Here is a 21,503-nt window from a genome sequence, read left to right as displayed (position 1 = left end):
AATGTATTTAGCACCCTCACACCTTATACCAAAATATAGTTAAAATGGTAAATTTTGTTACGTATTTTTTACAATAATTAAAACAAAATATCAATTGCATTCCGTATACTGACAACAAACGATTAGAAAGCAAACTTTTATTTTATTTTAAAGATTTTATTTATTTATTCATGAAAGAATCGGAGAGAGAGAGAGGCAGAGACAGAAGCAGGCTCCATGCAGGAAGCCCGACGTGGGACTCCATCCCGGGTCTCCAGGATCACACCCTGGGCTGAAGGCGGCGCTAAACCACTGAGCCACCTGGGCTGTCCCAAAAGTAAACTTTTAAAAACAGCATCTGCAATAGCACCAAAACCAAAAAATGCCTAGGAATAAGTCTAATAAAAGAAGTACAAGACCTTGACACTGAAAATATGAAACACTAAACACCGCTGAAAAAAATTAAAGAATACAAAAAACAAAAGGAGGAATATATCATGTTCATGGATTGGACAAATCAGTATTTGAAGATGTCAGATCTCCCTAATTTGACTTATAAGTTAGTGGAATCGCAATCAAAACCTCAGCATTTTTAAAAGATATTAACAAGGTGATAATAAAATGTATATGAAAAAAATCAAAGAATAGAAAAACCCGGGCAGCCTGGATGGCTCAGCGGACCTGGGATCGAGTCCCACATCAGGCTCCCTACACGGAGCCTGCTTCTTCCTCTGCCCGTGTCTCTGCCTCTGTGTGTGTGTGTGTGTCTCTCATGAATAAATAAATAAAATCATAAATAAATAAATAAATAAATAAATAAATAAATAAATACAAGATTAGCACTGTATACCTACTAGAATGGCCAAAATTGAGAACACTGGCAAAACCAAATGCTAGTTAGGATGTAGGGTAATAGGAGAGAGAGTTCCTGTTTGTCGCTGGCAGGAATGCAAAACACCCACTTTGCAATACAGTTTGGCAGTTTTGTACAAAACTAAACATACTCTTATCATACAGTGATTTACCCAAAGGAGTTTAAAACTGATGTCCATACAAAAACCTGCACATGGATACTAACAGTTTTATTCAGTTATTCAATAAATTGAATACTGTTATTTAATAACAGCGTCCTTGCCAAAACTTGTAAGCAGCCAAGACATCCTTCCGCAATGAACAGATAAACAAACTGTGGTACATCCATACAATGCAAAATTATTCAGTACTAAAATGAAATGAGCTATCAGCCATGAAAAGACATGGAGGAAACTTAAATGCATATTACTGAGTGAAAGAAGCCAGTCTGAAAAGTCTACATACTATATGTTTCCAACCATATGACATTCTGGAAAAGGCAAAACTACAATAAAAAGATCAGTGGTTGCCAGGGGTTATCAGGGGAGAGAACACAGGCAGAACACAGAGGATTCTTATGACAGTAAAACTACCCTGTGGGTCACTATTATGGTAGGTACACGTCTTCACAAATTTGTCTAAACCCGTAGAATGTACAAGCCCAAGAGTGAACCCTAATGTAAACTATGAACTTTGATTGATAGTGACGTGTTGCTATAGGTTCATTGATTGTAACAAACGTACTCCTCTGCCGAGGGGTGTTGATAATGGAGAGAGCCTATGATAATGGGTGTCAGGTAGAGGATCTGTGCGAAATCTCTGTGCCTCCTGCTCAATTTTGCTTTGACCCCAAAACCACTCTAAAAACTAAAGTCTATTAAAGAAAATCACTAACCATAAAAAGTAATTAGTAAACTGAACTTCATTAAAATTAAAATATTCACCAAAACATACCATTATGTGAGTGAAAAGGCATGCAACAGACCAAAAGATGACTGTGGTATTATCGAAGCAAATCTTACCTAAAATATAGAAAGAAACTCCAAAATTAATAACAAAAGGATAGACAATGTAGTCTTTTAGAATGGGCCAAAGTTATGAACAGGTACTTCACAAAGATTTGAATGAGTATCCAGATGGCCAAAACGTATACGAAAAGGTGTTCGACTTCATTAATTATCAAGGAAATACAAATTGCATAGCACTACATCCTCCAGATAAGCTAAATTTAAAAGGACTGGCGATATCACGTTTTGGCAAGAATGTTCAGGAACTGGAACTCTCAGACACTCTTGGTGGGAGTGTAAACTTGATAGCGCTACTTCAGAAAATTGGCAACATCTACCAAAGCTAAATATAAGAAAAACCCATGACCCAGCAATTCCATTTCTTAGGTAGATACCAAACTGAAATGAGCACTTGTATGTCTAAAAGCAATGTATAAGAATATTCATAGAAGTTGTGTAGATAATAGCTCAAACCTGGAAACAACTCCTATATCATCAGCAATGGGATGGATAAGAAAGTTGTCATATGGGGATCCCTGGGTGGCTCAGCGGTTTGGAGCCTGCTTTTGGCCCAGGGCGTGATCCCGGAGTCCTGGGATCGAGTCCCATGTCAGGTTTCCTGCATGGAGCCTGCTTCTCCCTCTGCCTGTGTCTCTGCCTTTCTCTCTCTCTCTCTCTCTCTGTGTGTCTCTCATGAATAAACAATAAAATAAAATCTTTTTTTAAAAAAGTATAACTTTTTTATATATAACTATACACAGAGGGAACTAATCTACTGTGATAGAAATCAGAATAGTGTTTACTCCTGGGGATCATTATTTCTCCTGTAGGGCACAACACGAGGGAGGCAGTTGGGGTGCTGAGATGTTCTACTCTGATGTGGGTGATAGATGCATAGATATATATGTAAGAATTTATCGAGCTACACATTTACATCTTTTTAAAAATAAATAGATATTATTATCCATCTTTCAACATCTTTCTCAAGTTCTAGCTCTTTCTGAGGCCTGCCCAGCATATTCTTCCTCTTACCAGATCTGAGCAATTTGCCCCCTGAAACAGTGCCATGCCACTTAGCCCTTAGTGCGGCTCTAAATTCTCTGTGTAAGCACCTCGAGGGTAGGATCATTCTGTCATAGGCTCTAGGCAACCCACAATCCCTGGTGCTGACCCTGGAACCCAATACATGCTCAGAAAATAGCTTTACACCAACTGGCCATTTATGGGAAGTTGTGGTGGCAAGCCTTAATGGGCTCCAATCTTGAGGATGGTCTGAGGGATAGTTTTCCATAACCCCATCTTTCCTTCCCAATGGGAAAGAGAGGCTGGTTGGGATGTCAAGTAATTGATCAATAAGGGATCAAACCAAGAACTCCTTTATAAAAGGATACTCTTCTCCCCAAAGGTATATGAGGCTCTCTCTGTCTGGTCTATCCCAGAATCTATGTGAGTATTCCCACCCCTGTCTAGGGCTCCATGAGGAAATTAAAACTGAAATACCACATAGTTCCCCTGGAGGTGGCTAGTTATGGAGAGGTTAAAGATCACCAATTGAAAGGTTAAAGACAGAGACTCTCTGAATACACATTTTGGATAAATGCGGAAGGAAGAAATATTATAGTCAATATTTAACTAAACTAAAGCTATTGTCGACATAGAATGAACTTCTGGAATATAAGAATAAATCCAAACTCTCATATAAACTTTTTATTATTACTACAACTTAAACATTTATACATGTTAACAGACCAATTACAGAAGTTTGACACTATACTGAAGGAAAAATAATTTCTTAGTTTCTCAGTAATGATAGCTGCTGGGTTGCCCCTGTGGTCATGACAGTACATATTTACGATATTAAATATACATTTACTTTCAACCAAGGACAATAGAGGGCAAGATTTTATTTTTCTCAAATGACAATCCTTGTTCTAGTTATGTTAATTGACAGGATGACAACCTACACCAACACCTGGTCTTTAATCACTCTCAAGTTTGGGAAACTAGAAATAATGCCAATAAGTTCCTGGCTATATGACCCTCTAAAGAACAAGGCCAAAGCCAATTTTCAGTGCATCCCTTGATACAGAAGGATGAAGACTGGCTACCTTTTATCACCTCAAGAGAAAAACAAAAAGAATATATTTATCTGTGGTAGGAAATTAGATTTTATTTTTATAAAGAAGAAAAAAATTCTTTCACTTAGCAGGACAGCCAAAATATTTTGTCCTTTTATCCCCAGAGAGATCAGATAATACTGGAGCCCAAGGAAATATTAAGACCAAATCCTTACCTGCACAGGGCTCCTGGTCTTTTTGGAATGACAAAATATCAGCACACAAAGATACTATTAGTTATATAAGATAGTCAGACTCAGGGAAACCCCGGTGGTGCAGTGGTTAGCGCCGCCTGCAGCCCAGGGTGTGATCCTGGAGACCCTGAATCGAGTCCCACATCAGGCTCCCTGCATGGAGCCTGCTTCTCCCTCTGCCCATGTCTCTGCCTCTCTCTGTGTCTCTATGAATAAACAAATAAAATCTTAAAAAAAAAATTCAGACTCATAATTGAGTATTAAGGAGCAAAAAGTACAAATATAATTTAACATTCAGGAGAGAAGCACTCTCCTGGAAATGATAGAGCAAACCCTTGTCTGGGCCAGCAGCTCTGAATCAGAGGGCAAAAGACAGGATCTTCCAGGGCTTTTATTCCATATTCCAGTAATCAGCAGGCTGAAAAAATTAAACGTGGTACACAAAGTGATTACCACTTACCATGTGCCATGCACTGCTTTAAGTATTTCACACATAATAATTCATTTAATTATCAAAGAAGGGACGCCTGGCTGGCTCAACAGTTAAGTGTCTGCCTTTGGCTCAGGGCGTGATCCTGGAGTCCTGGGATCGAGTCCTGCAGCGGGCTCCCTGCATGGAGCCTACTTCTTCTGCCTATGTCTCTGCCTCTCTGTGTCTCTCTCATGCATAAACAAATAAATAAATCTTTTTAAAAAAATCCTTAAAGAAAACCCCTATGAGGTAGGTACTATCATGACTCCCATTTTATAGCTCAGGAAAACTTGCCCAAGGACCCACAATGTGTTCAATGATGAAACAGATTGGAGCCCAAGCCAGACCTCAAGAGCTTAACCTTTACATTCTGCAGATCTCTCTTATTTGCAAACCTCACCCAAGGGTCTACTATTTTTCAAGTGTATGAAAATAGACTGGTTGCATCTGGGTGGCCCAGCTGATTAAGTGTCTGACTCTTGATCTCAGCTCAGGTCTTAATCTCAGGATTGTGAGTTCAAGCCCTGTGTTGGGCTCTACACTGGGTGTTGAACCCTACTTAGAATAATAATAATAATAATAATAACCAATAATCACTAAAATAAGTAAATAAATGTATTTTTCATGAACTATTGAGTGTCTGTTTTGGCCGATAGTATGGTTTGCATTTTCTCAATCAAAAGACACAAAAAGTAGCAAGAAATTATGTAAGTGTCCTTAATATTTTTGGTATTACTTTCTTAAAAATTCCAGTATAGCTATCATATTAGTGTTTTATTAGTTTCAAGTGCACAATATGATTCAACAATTCTATATGTTACTCAGTGCTCATCATAAGCGTACTCTTAATCCCCTCTACCTAGTTCACCTATTTTCCACCCATCCCCGCCTCTAGTAACCATCAATTTGTTCTCGAGAGTTAAGTCTCTTCTTTGTTTTGTTTCTGAAATTCTACATATGAGTGAAATCATATGGTATTTGTCTTTCTCTGACTGACTTATCTCACTTAGCATTACACTCTCTAGATTCAGCCATGTTGTTAAAAATGACAAGATTTCATTTTTTTATGGCTGAGTAACATTCCATTGTATGAATATACCACATCTTGGGGCACCTGAGTGGCTCAGTGATTGAGCATCTGCCTTTGGCTTAGGGCATGATCCCAGAGTCCTGGGATCGAGTCCCACATCAGGCTCTCTGCAGGGAGGCTGCTTCTCTATGTCTCTGCCTCTTTCTCTGTGTCTCTCATGAATAAATAAATAAAATCTTAAAAAAAAAAAAAAAGAATATACCACATCTTCATCCATTCATCTATCAGTGGACACTCGGGTACTTCCATAACTTGACCTGAAAATAATGCTGCAATAAACATAGGGGTGCATCTATCTTTTTAAATTAGTGTTTTCGTATTCTTTGGGTACATACCTAGTAGGGTTTTCTATTACTTTTTTTTTTTTTTAGATTTTTATTTATTTACTTATTCATGACAGACACACAGAGAGGCAGAGACAGACAGTGGGAGAAGCAGGCTCCCCACAGGAAGCCCGATGAGGGACTTGATCCCCAGACCTGGGATCATGCCCTGAGCCGAAGGCAGATGCTCAACCACTGAGCCACCAAAGTGTCTCATCTGTTAAATTTTTTAAAAGATTTTATTCATTTATCTGACAGAGCGCACAAGCAGGGGGAACGGCAATCAGAGGGAAGGGGAGAAGCAGACTCCTCGCTGAGCAGGGAGCCTGATGTGGGGCTCCATCCCAGGACCCTGGGATCATGAACTGAGGCGAAGGCAATTTGCTTAACTGACTGAGCCATCCAGACGCCCCTGATTTTTTGACACATCATGTTGGCAATGTTCTAATCCTTCGGCTAGGTGGTATATTCCCAAGGTTCATCATGTTCGTATGGGACATACTATGTGTATGTGTACATGTACAAACACCTACATACTCATCTCACATACTTTTGAATGATACAAATATATATATATTTTTAACGTTTAAGAGCACTGGCAGTGTAAGAAAGTGAAAATAGCAACTATAAAGACAACGGGGTCTTCATGTCTGAAGGATGCACCTAGCATTAGAGAGGTGAACTAGATGAGCACAGGAAGGCTGATTTTGGCAATAACAAAGCTTCTGACCACAGCTTGAGTCATCTCCAGAATAAGGTGGATGATTTGAAAAAAAAAAAAAAAAAAAAAGTATGTTCTCTTCTTCTAGCAGAAAGGGAAAATTTTGGAAGGATTTTGAATGAGTGAATAATACCAGTGCAAATAATTACATTGTTAAACACCTGTAATGGGAATATTGATTTCAATGAGCTGGAAATGGGAAAAGTCAGGGGAGGGAAAGAACAAAATATCTGCATACTTTCTACATTGAGTATATGTAAGTTTTGCAATCAGAAGAATATAAAGAAACAGGAAAAAAATCTAGGAACAGTAAGGTTCTGGTCTGGGAATTCAGGAACCCAATGCCTACTGCCCCCTCCTCTCTCCCTTCCACCTCCCAGCCCCTCCTGTACTCATCCACTGAACAGAGTCAGAACTTTCTCATTGGAAACCTTTCCCTCCTATCCTTCCCCTTTCCCTTCCACCCTATCATTCCCCTAATAGACCACTCTTGCCCTATCTCTGCCATTACACTTATCACATTAGAGTAATGACCATCATTCCGTAAACCACCCACTCAAAGGTGGGCACTGTGCTGGATACTTGCTGCATGTTCCCTCTTTCCTAACCGTTATAACTCCTCTCATTGACAAATGTTACCATCCCCAGAACCTGCCTCAGATCAAAATAGTACATGGGTGACCCAACTCTCAGTGGCAGGTGCATCTTCAGCACTATGTAACAGAAACTAAAAGATATAGACTTATGCTATTTGCTGCGAGTAATAAAAAAGATGTAGAAAAGCAGTCCTCTAAAGGTGAACTTTCCTTTTCCATCCCAACTCATTCCTCCAGATAATACCCTGTGGTCTTAGCATCAAAAGAAACTAGCACAGGGGCACCTGGGTGGTTCAGTTGGTTAAATGTCTGGCTCTTGGGTTTTGGCTCAGGTGATGATCTCCAGGTGAGGTTGAGCCCAGGAATGGGGCCCAGAGTCCACTTGAGATTCTCTCCCTGTTCTAAAAAAAATCAATAAATAAAATCCTACCAAAAAAAGAAAAGAAACTACCACACGTTGGTGTAGCCAAGTGCATAAACCAACACCAAGATAACTGCCAAACCAGCCAGCTAGCACCTTACCCACCACCCTTATCTCCTGGAGTTTTGGAGAACTTTCACAGTATTACTTCCTACTCTACTGAGGGACGCATAGAAAATAAATAGATTTATCCCCCCATAAATCTAATGGGTATCCCCAATCATCTAATGAGACACTTCTTAGTTGTGGCTCAAGTCATCTGCTATAAATTGCTGGAGGAAATGGTTTTATTTCTTCTGCATTCCCTTCCCATCAGACTCCATCAGACAGGGCTATAACGAATGATCCAATTACCTTATGGAGCTGCAGTTTCATCCATAATAGGGTAAATTATGTACCTAAGCGCGACAGTTTGCATACAACAGCACAGTGCCAGGCATATAGTGAGGATTCCAAAAAAAAAATTATTAATGGAATACAAACTTATGCAGCCAAAAACTACTTGACTCCACTCACCAGACACTATGTTAAACTGGGGCTAAGCGCTGAGCAAAATCGACACTCTCTAGATGATTCTTTTTTGTCAAAGGCTCTCTATCTATTCAGGTAGCTAGGGGCTGCAGAGCTCTGACTTGCCGCACAGCTGCTCTGCACTCACAGGCAGTCGGTAGATACTCGAAAACCAAGTATTAGGCAGAAAATTGTCATTGCCGTGGGTCTTTGGTAAAATGGAATGACTGTTTTCGCGACTTGAAACAATTTCTAGTTTTAAATATTAATCTTAAGCGTCCTCCTATCATAGCTGGGGAAGGTCCCATTTAAAGAGTCCTTAGCTCAGCGGGTCATTTCTTGCAAATCCTGCTCCGACCATTTTAAGCTAAAGGCGGCACGTGTTCCCGGGTCTGGGGAATTCAGGGGTGTTCTCCCCGATTCTGAGCACCGGGGTTACCGCGTTCCCTCACTTTCGTCCCACCGAATCCCCTTCCCTTCTCTCCCCCCCATCCTTTAAGTGTCCATACGCTGAGTGTAGAGATGCGGGGGCCGCGCCGCGTGCGCCCGCCGCCGGCTTATAAAAATGCGCGTCCCGAGCGCGGGGAGACCACGTCCGGCGGCGCGGTCGGAGCCCAGGACGCCGCAGGCTGCAACGTACGGGGCGGATCTGGGGCGGCGGGCACACTCGGCCTGGGAGCGATGCAGGGGGATCGAGAAGGATCTGGAAGAATCTGGTTAGACCGGGAAACGGGCGGGGGAGGGGGAGGGCCAGGGAAGGGCGCTCGGGTGGGGGTGGGGTGCGGGTGAGCGGGGGAACCCCGCAGTCCGAGGGCCCCAGCGTGGGGAGAGGGAGGCCAGGCAGCCGCAGGGAGGAATGACCCGGGGAAGGAGAAAAAAAAAAACAAAAAAACCCACCCGAAGCCCAAGCCGCACACGTCCACACGAGCACCCTGAGCACCAGGGCCCGAACTGGCTCGGCGGCCGCCGTCTCCAGAAAGTTCTCCGCCCCCGCCCCCTCCGCCCCTCGCTCCCGCCCCGGCGCCGCCCAGCCCCTCCCTCCGCGGCGGGGCGGCACCAATCGCTCCCCGCGGCCGCTCATTACCCACCGACTCCCGCTCCCGCGCCGAACCCGCCGCGGGCCGCGAGCGCGCCGGAGCCGCCGGTGTTGGAGCCCTAGGCCGGTGCGCAGCCGGGCCGCCGCCGCCAGCGCCCCCCCGCCCGCCTCCCCCAGCAGACAGGCCCGGCTCCCGGAGTGCGCGGCGCACCGAGCGGCGATGACCGCCGAGGAGATGAAGGCGGCCGAGAGCGGGGCGCAGTCGGCGCCGCTTCCCCTCGAGGGGGCGGATATCAGCCCGAAGCAGGACGAAGGCGTGCTGAAGGTACGGGCGGCGCGGGCGGCCTCCGCCGAGCCGGGGAGCCCCGTGAGCCGGGCGTGCGCCCGCGGCCCCTTGCACCGCCCTCCCGGCCCGGGCTGCGTTGTTGGGCGGCGGGGTGCGCGGGGCCCCTCGGCCGTCCTGCGGCGTCCGGGCCGCGACTGCAGCGCCAACTCCGGCGTGCGCGGTGCAGCGCGGAGGGAGGGGCGGGGCCGCCGGGTTGCACGCGAGGTGCCGCCAGGGGGCCCGGGCCGGCCCCGACGCCGCTCGCCGCTCGCCGCTCGCCGCACCCGGCCCCGGCCCCGGCCCCGCCGCCAGCTGCAGCCGGGAAGCCCCTGGACGCCTCCGCGGGCGCCGCTGCGAGATCTCGGCTGCCTCGGCCGGTTAAACCTGAGCTTGGACCCGGAGCGGTCACCAGACTGATTCCCCGGCCCAGCCCGGGGCCTGGCGGCAACAGAGCCGGTGGCGCCCTCCGTCCCCCCGGCTTCCCCCCTCCCAGAGGCTGGGACCCAGCGAGGTCGCCGGCCCGGCCATGCCGCCCCCCCCCCCCCCCCCGCCCCGGGAAAGCCGGCGAGCGCGGCATGCCGGGACCTGTAGTTCCCCTCCCCCGCGTGAGCCGGGGCCGGGCTGCGGGCCGGGAGGACGTGCTCTGCTGGGAGCCGCGGGCGAGGGGGCCGGGCCGCGGGGGGCAGGGCATCTTGACCTGGGTCAGGACGACTCGGTGCTCCAGAGCAGGTTCTGTGGAGTACAGGATGGCGAAATCCCAGGCTGGATTTCATGCCTCCTCCTCATGCAGTGTTTCTTTTCATCCTGGCTTCCTACTGCTTAGTTGCGTGAGAGAGAGCGAGAGACCTGGGCAAAGCTAGAGACCTCAGGGAACCCATAAACTGGTCCAGAAACGGTCCTGGTCTTGCCCAGATCTCGGAATCTTAAGCTGTTCTCCCAGTGAGCATGAGGCTTCCTCTTCTCTCTCCAGCGTCCTGATGGTTTCTACAAGGTTATTATTCCCAGAAGGGTCCTTTGCCCTTTTCTCTTCCACTCCCTCCCTTTTGTACTCTTCAAGGTTTCTGCCCATTCTGTTATGCAGGCTTTCCCTTAGAAGGTAACCACATACCTTCCAGGTGATCCGTGGAGTCTCCTTGTCCCCTTATATAAATGCTTAAGAGAAGCAGATTTTCCTGAGAAAGGCTCTAGTCCTCAAAACACTTCACTTGCTTCCCAATCAAGTGAATGCTCCTGTCCTGAGTCTCAGTGCCCCTGTGCTCATCGGTGACCTGGTATTTTCACAGCCTCCTTTGGACTTCTGCGATCCTGTCCATTATTCTATTTCTGTCCACCAACCAGACCCTGATATGATGACCACCAGCATTTAGGAAGAATGAGGCAACCTAGCATAAATGCTTCTCTCTTTTCTACTGATAATAATTTTCAGCTTTTTACCAGTTTATTTCTCCAATCCTGATAGGGATTATTATCACTAGTTTACAAATAAAGTCTAGAAAGCTTGATTTACACAAGATCATAGAGCGAAAACTTGAACGCTGGGTTTCTGTTTTGGGTTTTCTTCTCTCTCTCTTTCTCTCTCTCTCTCTCTTTTTTTTTTTTTTAACAGATTTTGTTTATTTATTCATGAAAAATAGAGAGGTGGCAGAGACATAGGCAGAGGGAGAAACAGGCTCCCTGCAGGGAGCTTGATTCAGGACTTGATCCTGGGATCCTAGGATCATGACCTGAGCCTAAGGCAGATGCTCAACCACTGAGCCACCCAGGCATCCCTGTCTTGAGGTTTTTGGTTTTCTTTTCTAAGATTTTTTTTTTTTAATTCATTCATGAGAGACACAGAGAAGGGCAGAGACACAGGCAGAGGGAGAAGCAGGCTCCATGCAGGGAGCCTGACGTGGGAGTCGATCCCGGGACTCCAGGATCCCAAGTCCTATTGCACCTCAAGAAAGATGGAGGCAGGGTGTCAGCTGGCTTCTAGCCAGACTTAATGTCACAATCATGGGAGGTTTAGTCCTTTTGCTTACAGTGTGACAGAAGGGTCCCTCTATGTTTGCATCAGAGTCTGTGTGGGCAGTTTAAGTGCCTCATTCAGCCCCCATGCCCCGGGAAAGCCAGCATGCTTTCCCAGTACTCACCTTCTCTGCCTTCCTCCCAGGTCATCAAGCGAGAGGGCACAGGCACGGAGATGCCCATGATTGGGGACCGAGTCTTTGTCCACTACACTGGCTGGCTGTTAGATGGCACCAAGTTTGACTCCAGTCTGGACCGCAAGGACAAATTCTCCTTTGACCTGGGCAAAGGTAGGCACGGTTAGTGGGTTGGTAGCATCAGCTCTGCGGAGGGTGTAAGCTGTCACAAGCAGAAACCATACTTTCAGAAGCGTAAGGAGGAATGGTTTGTTCAGTCCATGAGTTTCTCTCGTTAAACTCGTTTTTTCTTCTCCTCTCCTGGAACCGTGTTGATATCTCTTTCTCTCTCTCTCACCTTCCCTAATCACCTTTGGACACCTCAGTTCCTCTTCAGGGGTAGATTCCCTGGTTTCTTAAACAACTTTGTTCCAGACTTGAGTAATATCTTAAAAGAGATCTGGGGCCTTATTGCAACCAGGTTTTCTACCTCCCTGGTCTCGTTTCTGAAGAGTGTGTAGCTTCCATGTGGGCATAGTGTCCTAAAGGTCTCTGGAGCTACTGTCTGAGCCCAGGGTCAGCTCCCTGCCAAGGAGGACCTGTTTGCTTTCTGTGCCTACAGGGGAGGTCATTAAGGCTTGGGACATTGCTGTAGCAACCATGAAGGTGGGAGAAGTGTGCCACATCACCTGCAAACCAGAATATGCCTACGGTTCGGCAGGCAGCCCTCCAAAAATCCCCCCCAATGCCACGCTTGTGTTTGAGGTGAGTGTCCAGGCACAGAGAGCAAGGCAGAGAGCCAGCCTTCTCTCAGCCCAGGGCCTGGCTGCCCTCCAGGGCTTCCTGCCGCTTGGAGACAATGTAGCCAAGGCTAAGGGCCTGCCTTAGGGGAGGAAGAGCCCTGGAGAGGGCAGCTGGCTCTGCTGTGCACATAGCCTGCTGCTGCCAGAGCACAGCCACTAATGGAGATTTCGGGGGGGAAAGAGGTGGCCACAAATTCGTCCTCAGACTTGAAGTAGGGTAAGGGTTGAGGCATGTTTTATTTCTGGAACGATGCCCAGAGAGGTTATAATTCCACTGAAAGGGCTGTGGGGGTTAGAATCTATATAGTGATAGATGGCAGTATAGAACATCAGTGCTTTACAGATCAAAGGAGGGGAGAGATCTCCCTGTGGGCCACGGCGATGAGAGCCTTTCCTGAGATGGGGGACTTCACACCATTCAGTCTGACAATGGCTGAGCCCTCATTAGTGGATGCTTGGAGAATGTTCGGGAGACTTGCTGAAAGATGTTGGGTCAGTTCCACTGCCTACCAGCTTGGCTTTCTCAGTGGGCTGGAACGTGCCCTCCCTGTGTGAAGCTGAGGTCAACCAGATCTGCTTGACCGGCCCAGCTCTACCAAAGTTGAGACCAGAACTCAGCAGAAGTGCTGCTTTGTCCACTCTTGGTTTGCTGCCCTTGCGGTCGGGCCTGGTCTGGCAGTTACCAGGGACTCTTCTGGAGAGAGAAAAACTGCAGCTCACCGCTGATGAGTTAGTGCTGAAAGGAGTTGTGTCGCCTTGCGTCTCATCCCACAGGTGGAGTTGTTCGAGTTCAGGGGAGAGGACCTGACAGAAGAAGAGGATGGCGGGATCATCCGGAGAATACGGACTCGGGGCGAAGGCTATGCCAGGCCCAACGAGGGTGCTATCGTGGATGGTGAGATAGCAGTCTGGGGTTTCGGTTCAGATTCTGGTACTTAGGCCTTGGGGCTCTGGGCAAGTCCCTTCCTTTTCTGATCCTCGTATCTCATCTGAGAAACGAGGGATTAGACCATATCTTCTCAACATCCCTCCAGCTTAGAACACAACAAGGGCACCTTGGTGGCAGGAAGTGAGGAGGTCATGGAGGGTGGCTGGTGGCATCCTTCCTCAGTCTCTTGCCTCCTCAAATCCCTGGCACATTGCCTCTTCTCCCTGCCAGTTGCACTGGAAGGGTACTACAAGGACCAGATGTTTGACCAGCGGGAGCTCCGCTTTGAGGTTGGCGAGGGAGAGAGCCTGGACCTGCCTTGTGGGCTGGAGAAAGCCATTCAGCGCATGGAAAAGGGAGAACATTCCATTGTGTACCTCAAGCCCAGGTGAGGAGTGGGCACTTAGTAGAGCAGGTGCGTGATCCAAGGTCAGGATTGTACATGTCCACAGTGAGTTGTGTAACCAGCCCCTTGTAGCTCTTCCTCTGTGTGTGTTCACTACCCCCACAGCTTCACTAGAGGTCCCTGTGACTCTTGGCACAGCAAATGTGATTCCCTTCATATTTAGGAGCATGGTCATAATTGTCTACATTTGAATCAAAACCTAATCTTTTCAGTCATGGCTCCTCTACATTGCCTTCTCTACCAACACAAAATCTTTGTCTCCTGTTAAGCAATACTCCATCATTAATGATGCTTGTTGAAACACACCTATTATGTGCCAGGAGCAGTACTGAAGATTCCTGGATATTGAGAGAGATTAGCCCTGCCTTCTAGTGATTCATTCAGTGAGATTTAGTAATTAGTAAGTTAGTGACTGTTCCACCGTTAGTACTGTTAGTATGAATTAGAATGATGTGGGAGATGCTATGAGACCAGCTAATTGTGTGAAGAGGTCAGGGAAGATTCTGCCAAACAGGAAACATTTGAACCAAGTCTCAAGGGACGGGGAGGTGCTTCGCAGGAAACAGACAGGAAGCCTTTTCAGCTGGGAGCAGGTTGAGTGTGGCTGCAGTGACCTTTCTCTCCCCCCCGCCCCCCAGCTATGCTTTTGGCAGTGTTGGGAAGGAGAAGTTCCAGATCCCACCAAATGCTGAGCTGAAATACGAAATACACCTCAAGAGCTTTGAGAAGGTGAGTTTGCTCAGGGTCTTGTCTGTCTAGGAGTTGGGTCCCGGGACATGGCTTTGGGGTAGTTGACGACTCTGTGTCTCCCTTGGGGGTACGGCAGGCCAAGGAGTCTTGGGAGATGAACTCAGAGGAGAAGTTGGAACAGAGCACCATAGTGAAAGAGCGAGGCACCGTGTACTTCAAGGTGAGCCAGCGTCTGGGGCCCTGAGGACGCTCCCCGGGAGGGCTCTTCTGGGCCTAGCCTTCCCCAATGACTAGAAAACTCATTTTCTGCCAGGGAGAGGACTGGGCACACCTGCAGTCGGCACCTAGTATATCTGAGCTAGCTGGTCTGGCAGGGGAATGGGGAGGCAGGACTCCCTGGTCTTCTTATCTGCAGAGTGTCCTCCTGGTGCCTGAGCCCCCCTCCCTTTCTAGGAAGGCAAGTACAAGCAAGCTTTACTACAGTACAAGAAGATCATATCCTGGCTGGAATATGAGTCAAGTTTCTCTAACGAGGACGCACAGAAGGCACAGGCCCTCCGGCTGGCCTCCCACCTCAACCTGGCCATGTGTCATCTGAAACTGCAGGCCTTCTCAGCTGCCGTTGAGAGCTGTAACAAGGTGAGGCCCATGGAAAGGCATGGGAGCAGCATTCACGGGCTTGGTTGCGTCTGAAACTTGGCCTCAGGAGTAGGGTAGCAGGTGGACCAGTGGGAGCCCTGAGATGAAAGCCCCGGGGCAAGGGCTTGGAGAAGCAAGCTCCTTCGCTTTAGTGCTCTGGAGTCAGAGGAGGGGAAAGATTGCTACGGTGTTTCCTTTGCCCTAGTCCCTAGCCTGTGCCTCTCAGTAGTTGCTTTATTCTCGAGAGAATGGAAGTGTTGGCATGGTCTTTCATCGAAAGCCCTGTTTTCTCTCTGCGTCATGGACTAACTGGGGTTCTTTCCTAGACCTCGGTCTTTTCCCTTTAATGCCTGAAGACTACCCCTCCCCCCTTCCGGGGGTGGAGCTAGCAGGCTGTGTTCTACTGAGGGCTCCTCTGAAACCCAGGCCGGCCAGACAGGCCAAGGGGCTGAGGTCTTGCTCTTGCTTCCTCTCCGTGTCCTTAGGCCCTAGAACTGGACAGCAACAACGAGAAGGGCCTCTTCCGCCGTGGAGAGGCCCACCTGGCGGTGAATGACTTTGACTTGGCACGGGCTGACTTCCAGAAGGTCCTGCAGCTCTACCCCAGCAACAAAGCTGCCAAGGCCCAGCTGGCTGTGTGCCAGCAGCGGATCCGCAAGCAGCTTGCAAGGGAGAAGAAGCTGTATGCCAACATGTTTGAGAGGCTGGCTGAGGAGGAGAGCAAGGTAAGGTTTGGGACAGGGAATGGGTGGGAGAGACAGAAGAAAAGCCCTGCCCCAGCCACTGCGGCTCCTGGCCTGTGGTCATGTGTGCCACTCCTGGAAACCAGACATTGCCCTTGTCCCTAGAGCAAGAACATGAACACTCCTTAGCAAGACCCCTGTTGTGAGGGCCACCCTGCCTCTGTGATCAGGGCTGAAAACCACCCCCCCAGGCCTCAGAGCTTGGGAGCGATTGCCCTCTGTGTGCTTCCCAACCTCCATTCTTTTTGCCTTTTTAAAACTTAGGTTTAAAAGCCTATGTTGAAACAGGTAATAGAGTTTTACATAGTTATATTTAAACCACATGAAAGAACGTGAAGTCTCCTACCACCGAGGAGCAACTAGGTTAAGACCAATGTTTAGAGGACTGCAGTATGTTATCTGGAAATAATTTACTGGAATTCCAGTAAATTATCTGACAAGTAGACCAGTTACATTTTCTTCCTTTTCCCTAATAAAAGGCAACACGTTCTACCGGTTTTGTACATTATGCTTTCTTCATATCCTGCCTACAGGATTATAGCAGCATAAACTGCCTTCACATTCTTCACTGAGCCTATGGTGTTCCCTCATAGACATACAGCCTATGTTTTTCCCAGTCCCTGTTAACCTTCCAGTGTTCCAAACCAGTACTGGTGAATAGAAGAATAATGCAACCTGTATAGTGATTTGCAGTTTTCTAGTAGCGTGCTAGAAAAGTGAACGGAAACAGGAGAGATAAATACTGTAACATATTATTTTTTTTAATCACATTTATTTTTCAGACCCGAGTCAGGCTTCAGAAATCCACGGTATTATTTTGCACTTAAAAGATACCAGTTTGGACTAGCGGTAGAGTGATCAGGAGCCCCTTGTTGGGAGTCATTCCCATTTTGGACGAGTACAGTTTTACGTAGTATTGCACCAAGTGATCTTGAAAATGTATACTTCTGTGTATCTTAGGACATACCTAGAGAGGGAGTTTGCTGTGTCAGTGTAATTCTGTTAGAAACTAGTTGTATCTTTTTTTTAACTTGAGGGACAAAGAGGATAGGAGTCTGGTACAGACCTGACACGGTGTCAGTGTGGCAGGTCACTATTGCTCGTCACTGCCATCAGCTCAGTGCAGGCAAGCTGAGCAGGGACATGGAGCACAAGTCCCCTTTCTCGTCTGAGGCCTGGGCCCGATGAGAACTGGAACTCATCCCCCTACTCTTCTCCATCCCCCTACTCTCCTCCTTTCTCCCAGGCCAAGGCAGCAGTAGCTTCGGGAAACCATCCTGCTGACACAGAGATGAAGGATGAGCAGAAGAATGATGTGGCAGGGAGCCAACCTCAGGTGGAGACGGAAGCATAGCCTCTGCTGAGCCCTATTCCTGCGGCTGCCTGCCTCCCCTGCTCCCTCCCCTCCTCCACCCTGTTAGTTTTGTAAAAACTGAAGAATTTTGAGTGAATTAGACCTTTATTTTTCTATCTGGTTAGATGGTGGCTTTGGGGGAAAGGGGAAAGGAGTAGGCTGGGGGATCATTTCAGGTGGTGTCACCCCCTCTTCCCTTCCCTCTTCCCCCATTACATGTGAATGAATGTCCATCCACACGCACACTCATCAGAATGTTAATTTATTTTGCTTCTTTTGTTTGCTATGTCCATTTTCCAAATGGTAGAAGGGAGTGAGTGGTAGGGATGCTACTCGAGGTCTGATGGGAAACCAGGGTGGAGAGGGAGCCTCCTAGGCAGCCATTTTTGTCCTTTCCTCCTCCTGGTCCATTCCTAAACATGTGGCCTCCATGTGGGTGCTAGGGGCATGGGAAGAACCACTGCTGTCCCCGTAAACTGTTCTCTGCTGCCATCCTCCCCTCAGATGGTATGGCTAAGATGTCTTCTGGTGTCCCGACGACCACCTCCTGTCCCCCCCACCAGTATTTCCCTTTGGATCAGTTTCTCTTCTCAGCCAGGTTGTGTCCCCAACCCCCTCAGCCTCTTCTCTGCACGTTGCTGAAGGTCTGGGCTTACCTCAAGTTCTGTGCTTGAGCAATAAAGTGGAAATAAAACCTGGGTGTCCAGCAACCCTTTCTGTTCGGGCTCAGAGGGTGGGCATGGTGGCTACGCTCTGGGGACAAAACTGAGGGTTCACTATACAGGTTTCACCCCTAGTCATGCTTCAGGTGTTGCCAATCAAGAAGCGTTCTGTGAGCATGGAGTGGTGCCAGCACCAGGGCCTCCCGGGTGCCATACAGACCACAGCTGGGCAATGCCTTCCACCCCCAATAGGCTCCCAGCACCCCCAGCCCAAGTGGGGTGAGTTCTCAGAGCTCTGCTCTTCTTTAACAGGAAGAAAGATAGAATAAAGTACCGGCACCACTTGTGTGGTTTCGGGTTAGATTTGTCTACTTCTGCCTTAAGTGATCTAGCAGAAAGCACAAGACTTTCTTGGTTTCTTCTCAAGGTATAAATACATTAGCAACCCTCCAGTAAGATCCCTTTTATACAATTATGTATGGTAGGGAAGAACCGCAGTCAAGCCAGGGAACTCTGGTACACACTCAGGCCTGCTTTCCAGCTTCTCTGTAGACCTTAATAGGAAAGAGCTTAGACTTTTTTCTGTGTGTTGATCTTTGCCTCCTATAGCCACCCAGGGGCCCTGGGAGAAGCCAGGGGGCACAAGTCTTGTCTTCTCCCGATGGTTGTGGCAGCAGGCTAAAGCCTCTATCTGTGGCCTTCTTCCCTCCTGTAAGTTGTCCTTTCTATACGGTGGTAGAGGTGTAGTGTGCCTACCCATGTGCTTATACAGTTCCAGAAGCAATTTCTCTGTGCTTTTACTGTGGAAGATTAATGTGTATGGAAATCTCCCCACATCCTATAGCATGGCTCTTTCCACGAGTCCAAACTAAAGTTCAGTTTAGTCTCCCAGTGCCCACTTGTACTCTTGCAGAGTTTAACACGGTCCTGTGCACCTGGGTCTTTGGTATGCTAAGATCCATCTTGCCCCTGTAGCCAACGATAGCTGACCCTCATGCACCTAGGACAGAAGGCTAGGACTAAACCAGAGCTTTGTGTGAATTAACCTTAATCCTTGCAACCATCCTACAAAGGTGTTACCCCATTTTACAGATGAAAACAAGGCTCAAGTTAAGTAGAAGGGTCTGCCTGGATTTTGAGCTCTCTGGAACAAATCCAAACTTGTTAGGAGGCTCCTGTGATCTTGGGCAAGGTGAACCTATTTCCTTAGCTCCAAAAACGGGAGTGGACAAGACTTAAAACTCCTTCCAGCTCTGAATGATTCCGTGGGATTCTAGGAATTTAAAACAAATGCATTTCTATAGAATCCTGGAGCTGGACAAGCCTTGGTCAATGTAATATTAAGACTACTGTGAAGATGTTTTACTTAAGTGACCAGAAGTTCTGGGTGGCTCAGTTAAGTGTTTGTGTACAGCTCTGGCCATGATCCCAGGGTCCTGGAACAGAGCCCTGCATTGGGTTCCCTGCTCAATGAGGAGTCTGCTTTTCCCTCTCTGCTCTCCTCCTTCCTCAAATATGTAAAATGTTTAAAAAAAAAAAAAAAAAAAGCCTTAAGGATTAAAAACAGGTGTGTCCTGTACTTCCACTTTGCTTTGGACCATCAAGTTCACAGCCTCATCAGTTGAACATTTCCTCACCAACACTCAAAATCTTCCCGGATGGAGATAATGTGCTCAAATAAGGAAAACCAGTAACTAGTACTGCTAGCAGTTACTGCAGATTTAGAAAATTTAAGATTGGGTTCATCTTGTCCTAGTGCCAATCCTCACATCAAGTTCCCATTTCCATTCTGGCAGTCCTTCCCCAACAGCACCATGCGCCTTGAGCGGGGTCTCCTTCCTGCAGAAGGTTCCTCCTAGCTTGCATTCCCTCTTGTACTTCACTCAACACTGCATTCAAGTCCTACTCCTCCAACTGCTTAAAACCCTTTCGATGACTTCCCATCCCATTTAGCCTGAAGGTCAGAACCTTTACTGAGGTCCACAGTTCTGTGGGTCCTGGCCCTGCCTGCCTTATGCCAGCCGTGGAGCACTTGACTCCCTCACACTAGACCAGCCACACCACCGTCAAAAGGGGGAGCTGTGCATCTCATTTCCCTTAATTAAAAGAGTGGAATCTGGGATGCCTGGGTAGCTCAGCAGTTGACCCTCTGCCTTTGGCCCAGGGCATGATCCTGGAGTTCTGGGATCGAGTCCCACATCGGGCTTCCTGAATGGAGCCTGCTTCTCCCTCAGCCTGTATCTCTGCCTCTCTCTGTGTGTGTCTCTCATGAATAAATAAATAACATGTTGGGGATCCCTGGGTGGCGCAGCGGTTTGGCGCCTGCCTTTGGCCCAGGGCACAATCCTGGAGACCCGGGATCGAATCCCACATTGGGCTCCCGGTGCATGGAGCCTGCTTCTCCCTCTGCCTGTGTCTCTGCCTCTCTCTCTCTCTGTGTGACTATCATAAATAAAATTTAAAAAAAAAATAATAATAATAAATAAATAAATAACATGTTAAAAATAAATAATAAAAAGCAATATTTTTTTTTAAGCGGAATAAATAAAGAAAAAAAAAAACTGCCTTCACAAATTTGCAGAGTTCTTTGGCTAAAGGAGAGGACTGGTCAAACCCTCCCCCTCCCCATCCAACCAGTAGGTTCCAGGATCACCCATCTCCTGTTCCAACTGTTAGGAGTGCTTCACACATAAAATAGTTCTGTTTGCATTTTTTTTTTTTTTTGAGGTGGAATTCACATAGTATAAAATTAACCATTTTAACATGAACAATGCAGTGGTATTTAGTCCAATCACATCACTGTAAGACCACCACCTCTATCTAGTTCGACACATTTTCATCATCCTTGGTTTTTTAAGCCCATTTTTTCATGTTTGGACCTTAGAGAAAATGAAGGACTATCTTCATCCTTCAGTTAATAACAGTAGGCTTTTTAACAGAAAACGACCCTGGGGTACCCGGTAAGGTGAGTCCGTACAGTGCTTGTACACTTTGATACAACTCTTGATCTCAGGGTTGTGAGTTCAGTCCCATGTTGGCTATAGAGATTACTTAAAATCCTTTATTTATTTTTTTTTAAATATATTTTTAATTTTTATTTATTTATGATAGTCACAGAGAGATAGAGAGAGAGGCAGAGACACAGGCAGAGGGAGAAGCAGGCTCCATGCACCGGGAGCCCGACGTGGGACTCGATCCCGGGTCTCCAGGATCGCGCCCCGGGCCAAAGGCAGGCGCCAAACCGCTGCGCCACCCAGGGATCCCTTAAAATCCTTTAAAACAAAACCAGATGACAAGCCTGACAGGCTCTAGGATCAAAGCCTCCCAGAGTGGATGATCCCTTCTGACAGAGCCAAACATGCAAAGAAGTAGGTGGGACTCAAAAAGAGCTCTGAATGACAGCATTTCACTCATAGCGGGGCTGCCCACATTGTTGTCCTAATTTCCAGTCAGTCTGAGAAACAGTTTTCTGTACTTGAGGACTTCTCAGGACCTTTTATGCTAAGGTGCAT

The 21,503-nt window shown here is 47.3% G+C and overlaps 1 protein-coding gene across 2 annotated transcripts; it reads left to right on the top strand.

Annotated features, from left to right (window-relative positions):
- Window positions 1–8,808: 8,808 nt before the first annotated feature.
- On the top strand, window positions 8,809–18,023 carry FKBP4 (FKBP prolyl isomerase 4). Of its 2 annotated transcripts, XM_025995416.2 has the most exons (11): window positions 8,809–8,998; window positions 9,499–9,643; window positions 11,796–11,940; window positions 12,389–12,531; window positions 13,344–13,464; window positions 13,729–13,885; window positions 14,542–14,632; window positions 14,730–14,813; window positions 15,047–15,232; window positions 15,718–15,957; window positions 17,222–18,023. In XM_025995416.2, the coding sequence occupies exons 2-11, from the start codon at window positions 9,539–9,541 to the stop codon at window positions 17,327–17,329; spliced, it is 1,380 nt and encodes a 459-aa protein (XP_025851201.1). In that variant the 5' UTR covers window positions 8,809–8,998; window positions 9,499–9,538; the 3' UTR covers window positions 17,330–18,023. The 2 variants fall into 2 exon arrangements, with proteins under 2 accessions (XP_025851201.1, XP_025851200.1); XM_025995415.2 differs by lacking the exon at window positions 8,809–8,998 and having other exon boundaries at window positions 9,215–9,643.
- The last annotated feature ends 3,480 nt before the right edge of the window (window positions 18,024–21,503 follow it).

This window comes from Vulpes vulpes, chromosome 8 (genome assembly GCF_048418805.1).
Source record: "Vulpes vulpes isolate BD-2025 chromosome 8, VulVul3, whole genome shotgun sequence".
Classification (NCBI taxonomy): domain Eukaryota; kingdom Metazoa; phylum Chordata; class Mammalia; order Carnivora; family Canidae; genus Vulpes; species Vulpes vulpes.
This window is presented reverse-complemented; position numbering and strand designations above follow the sequence as displayed.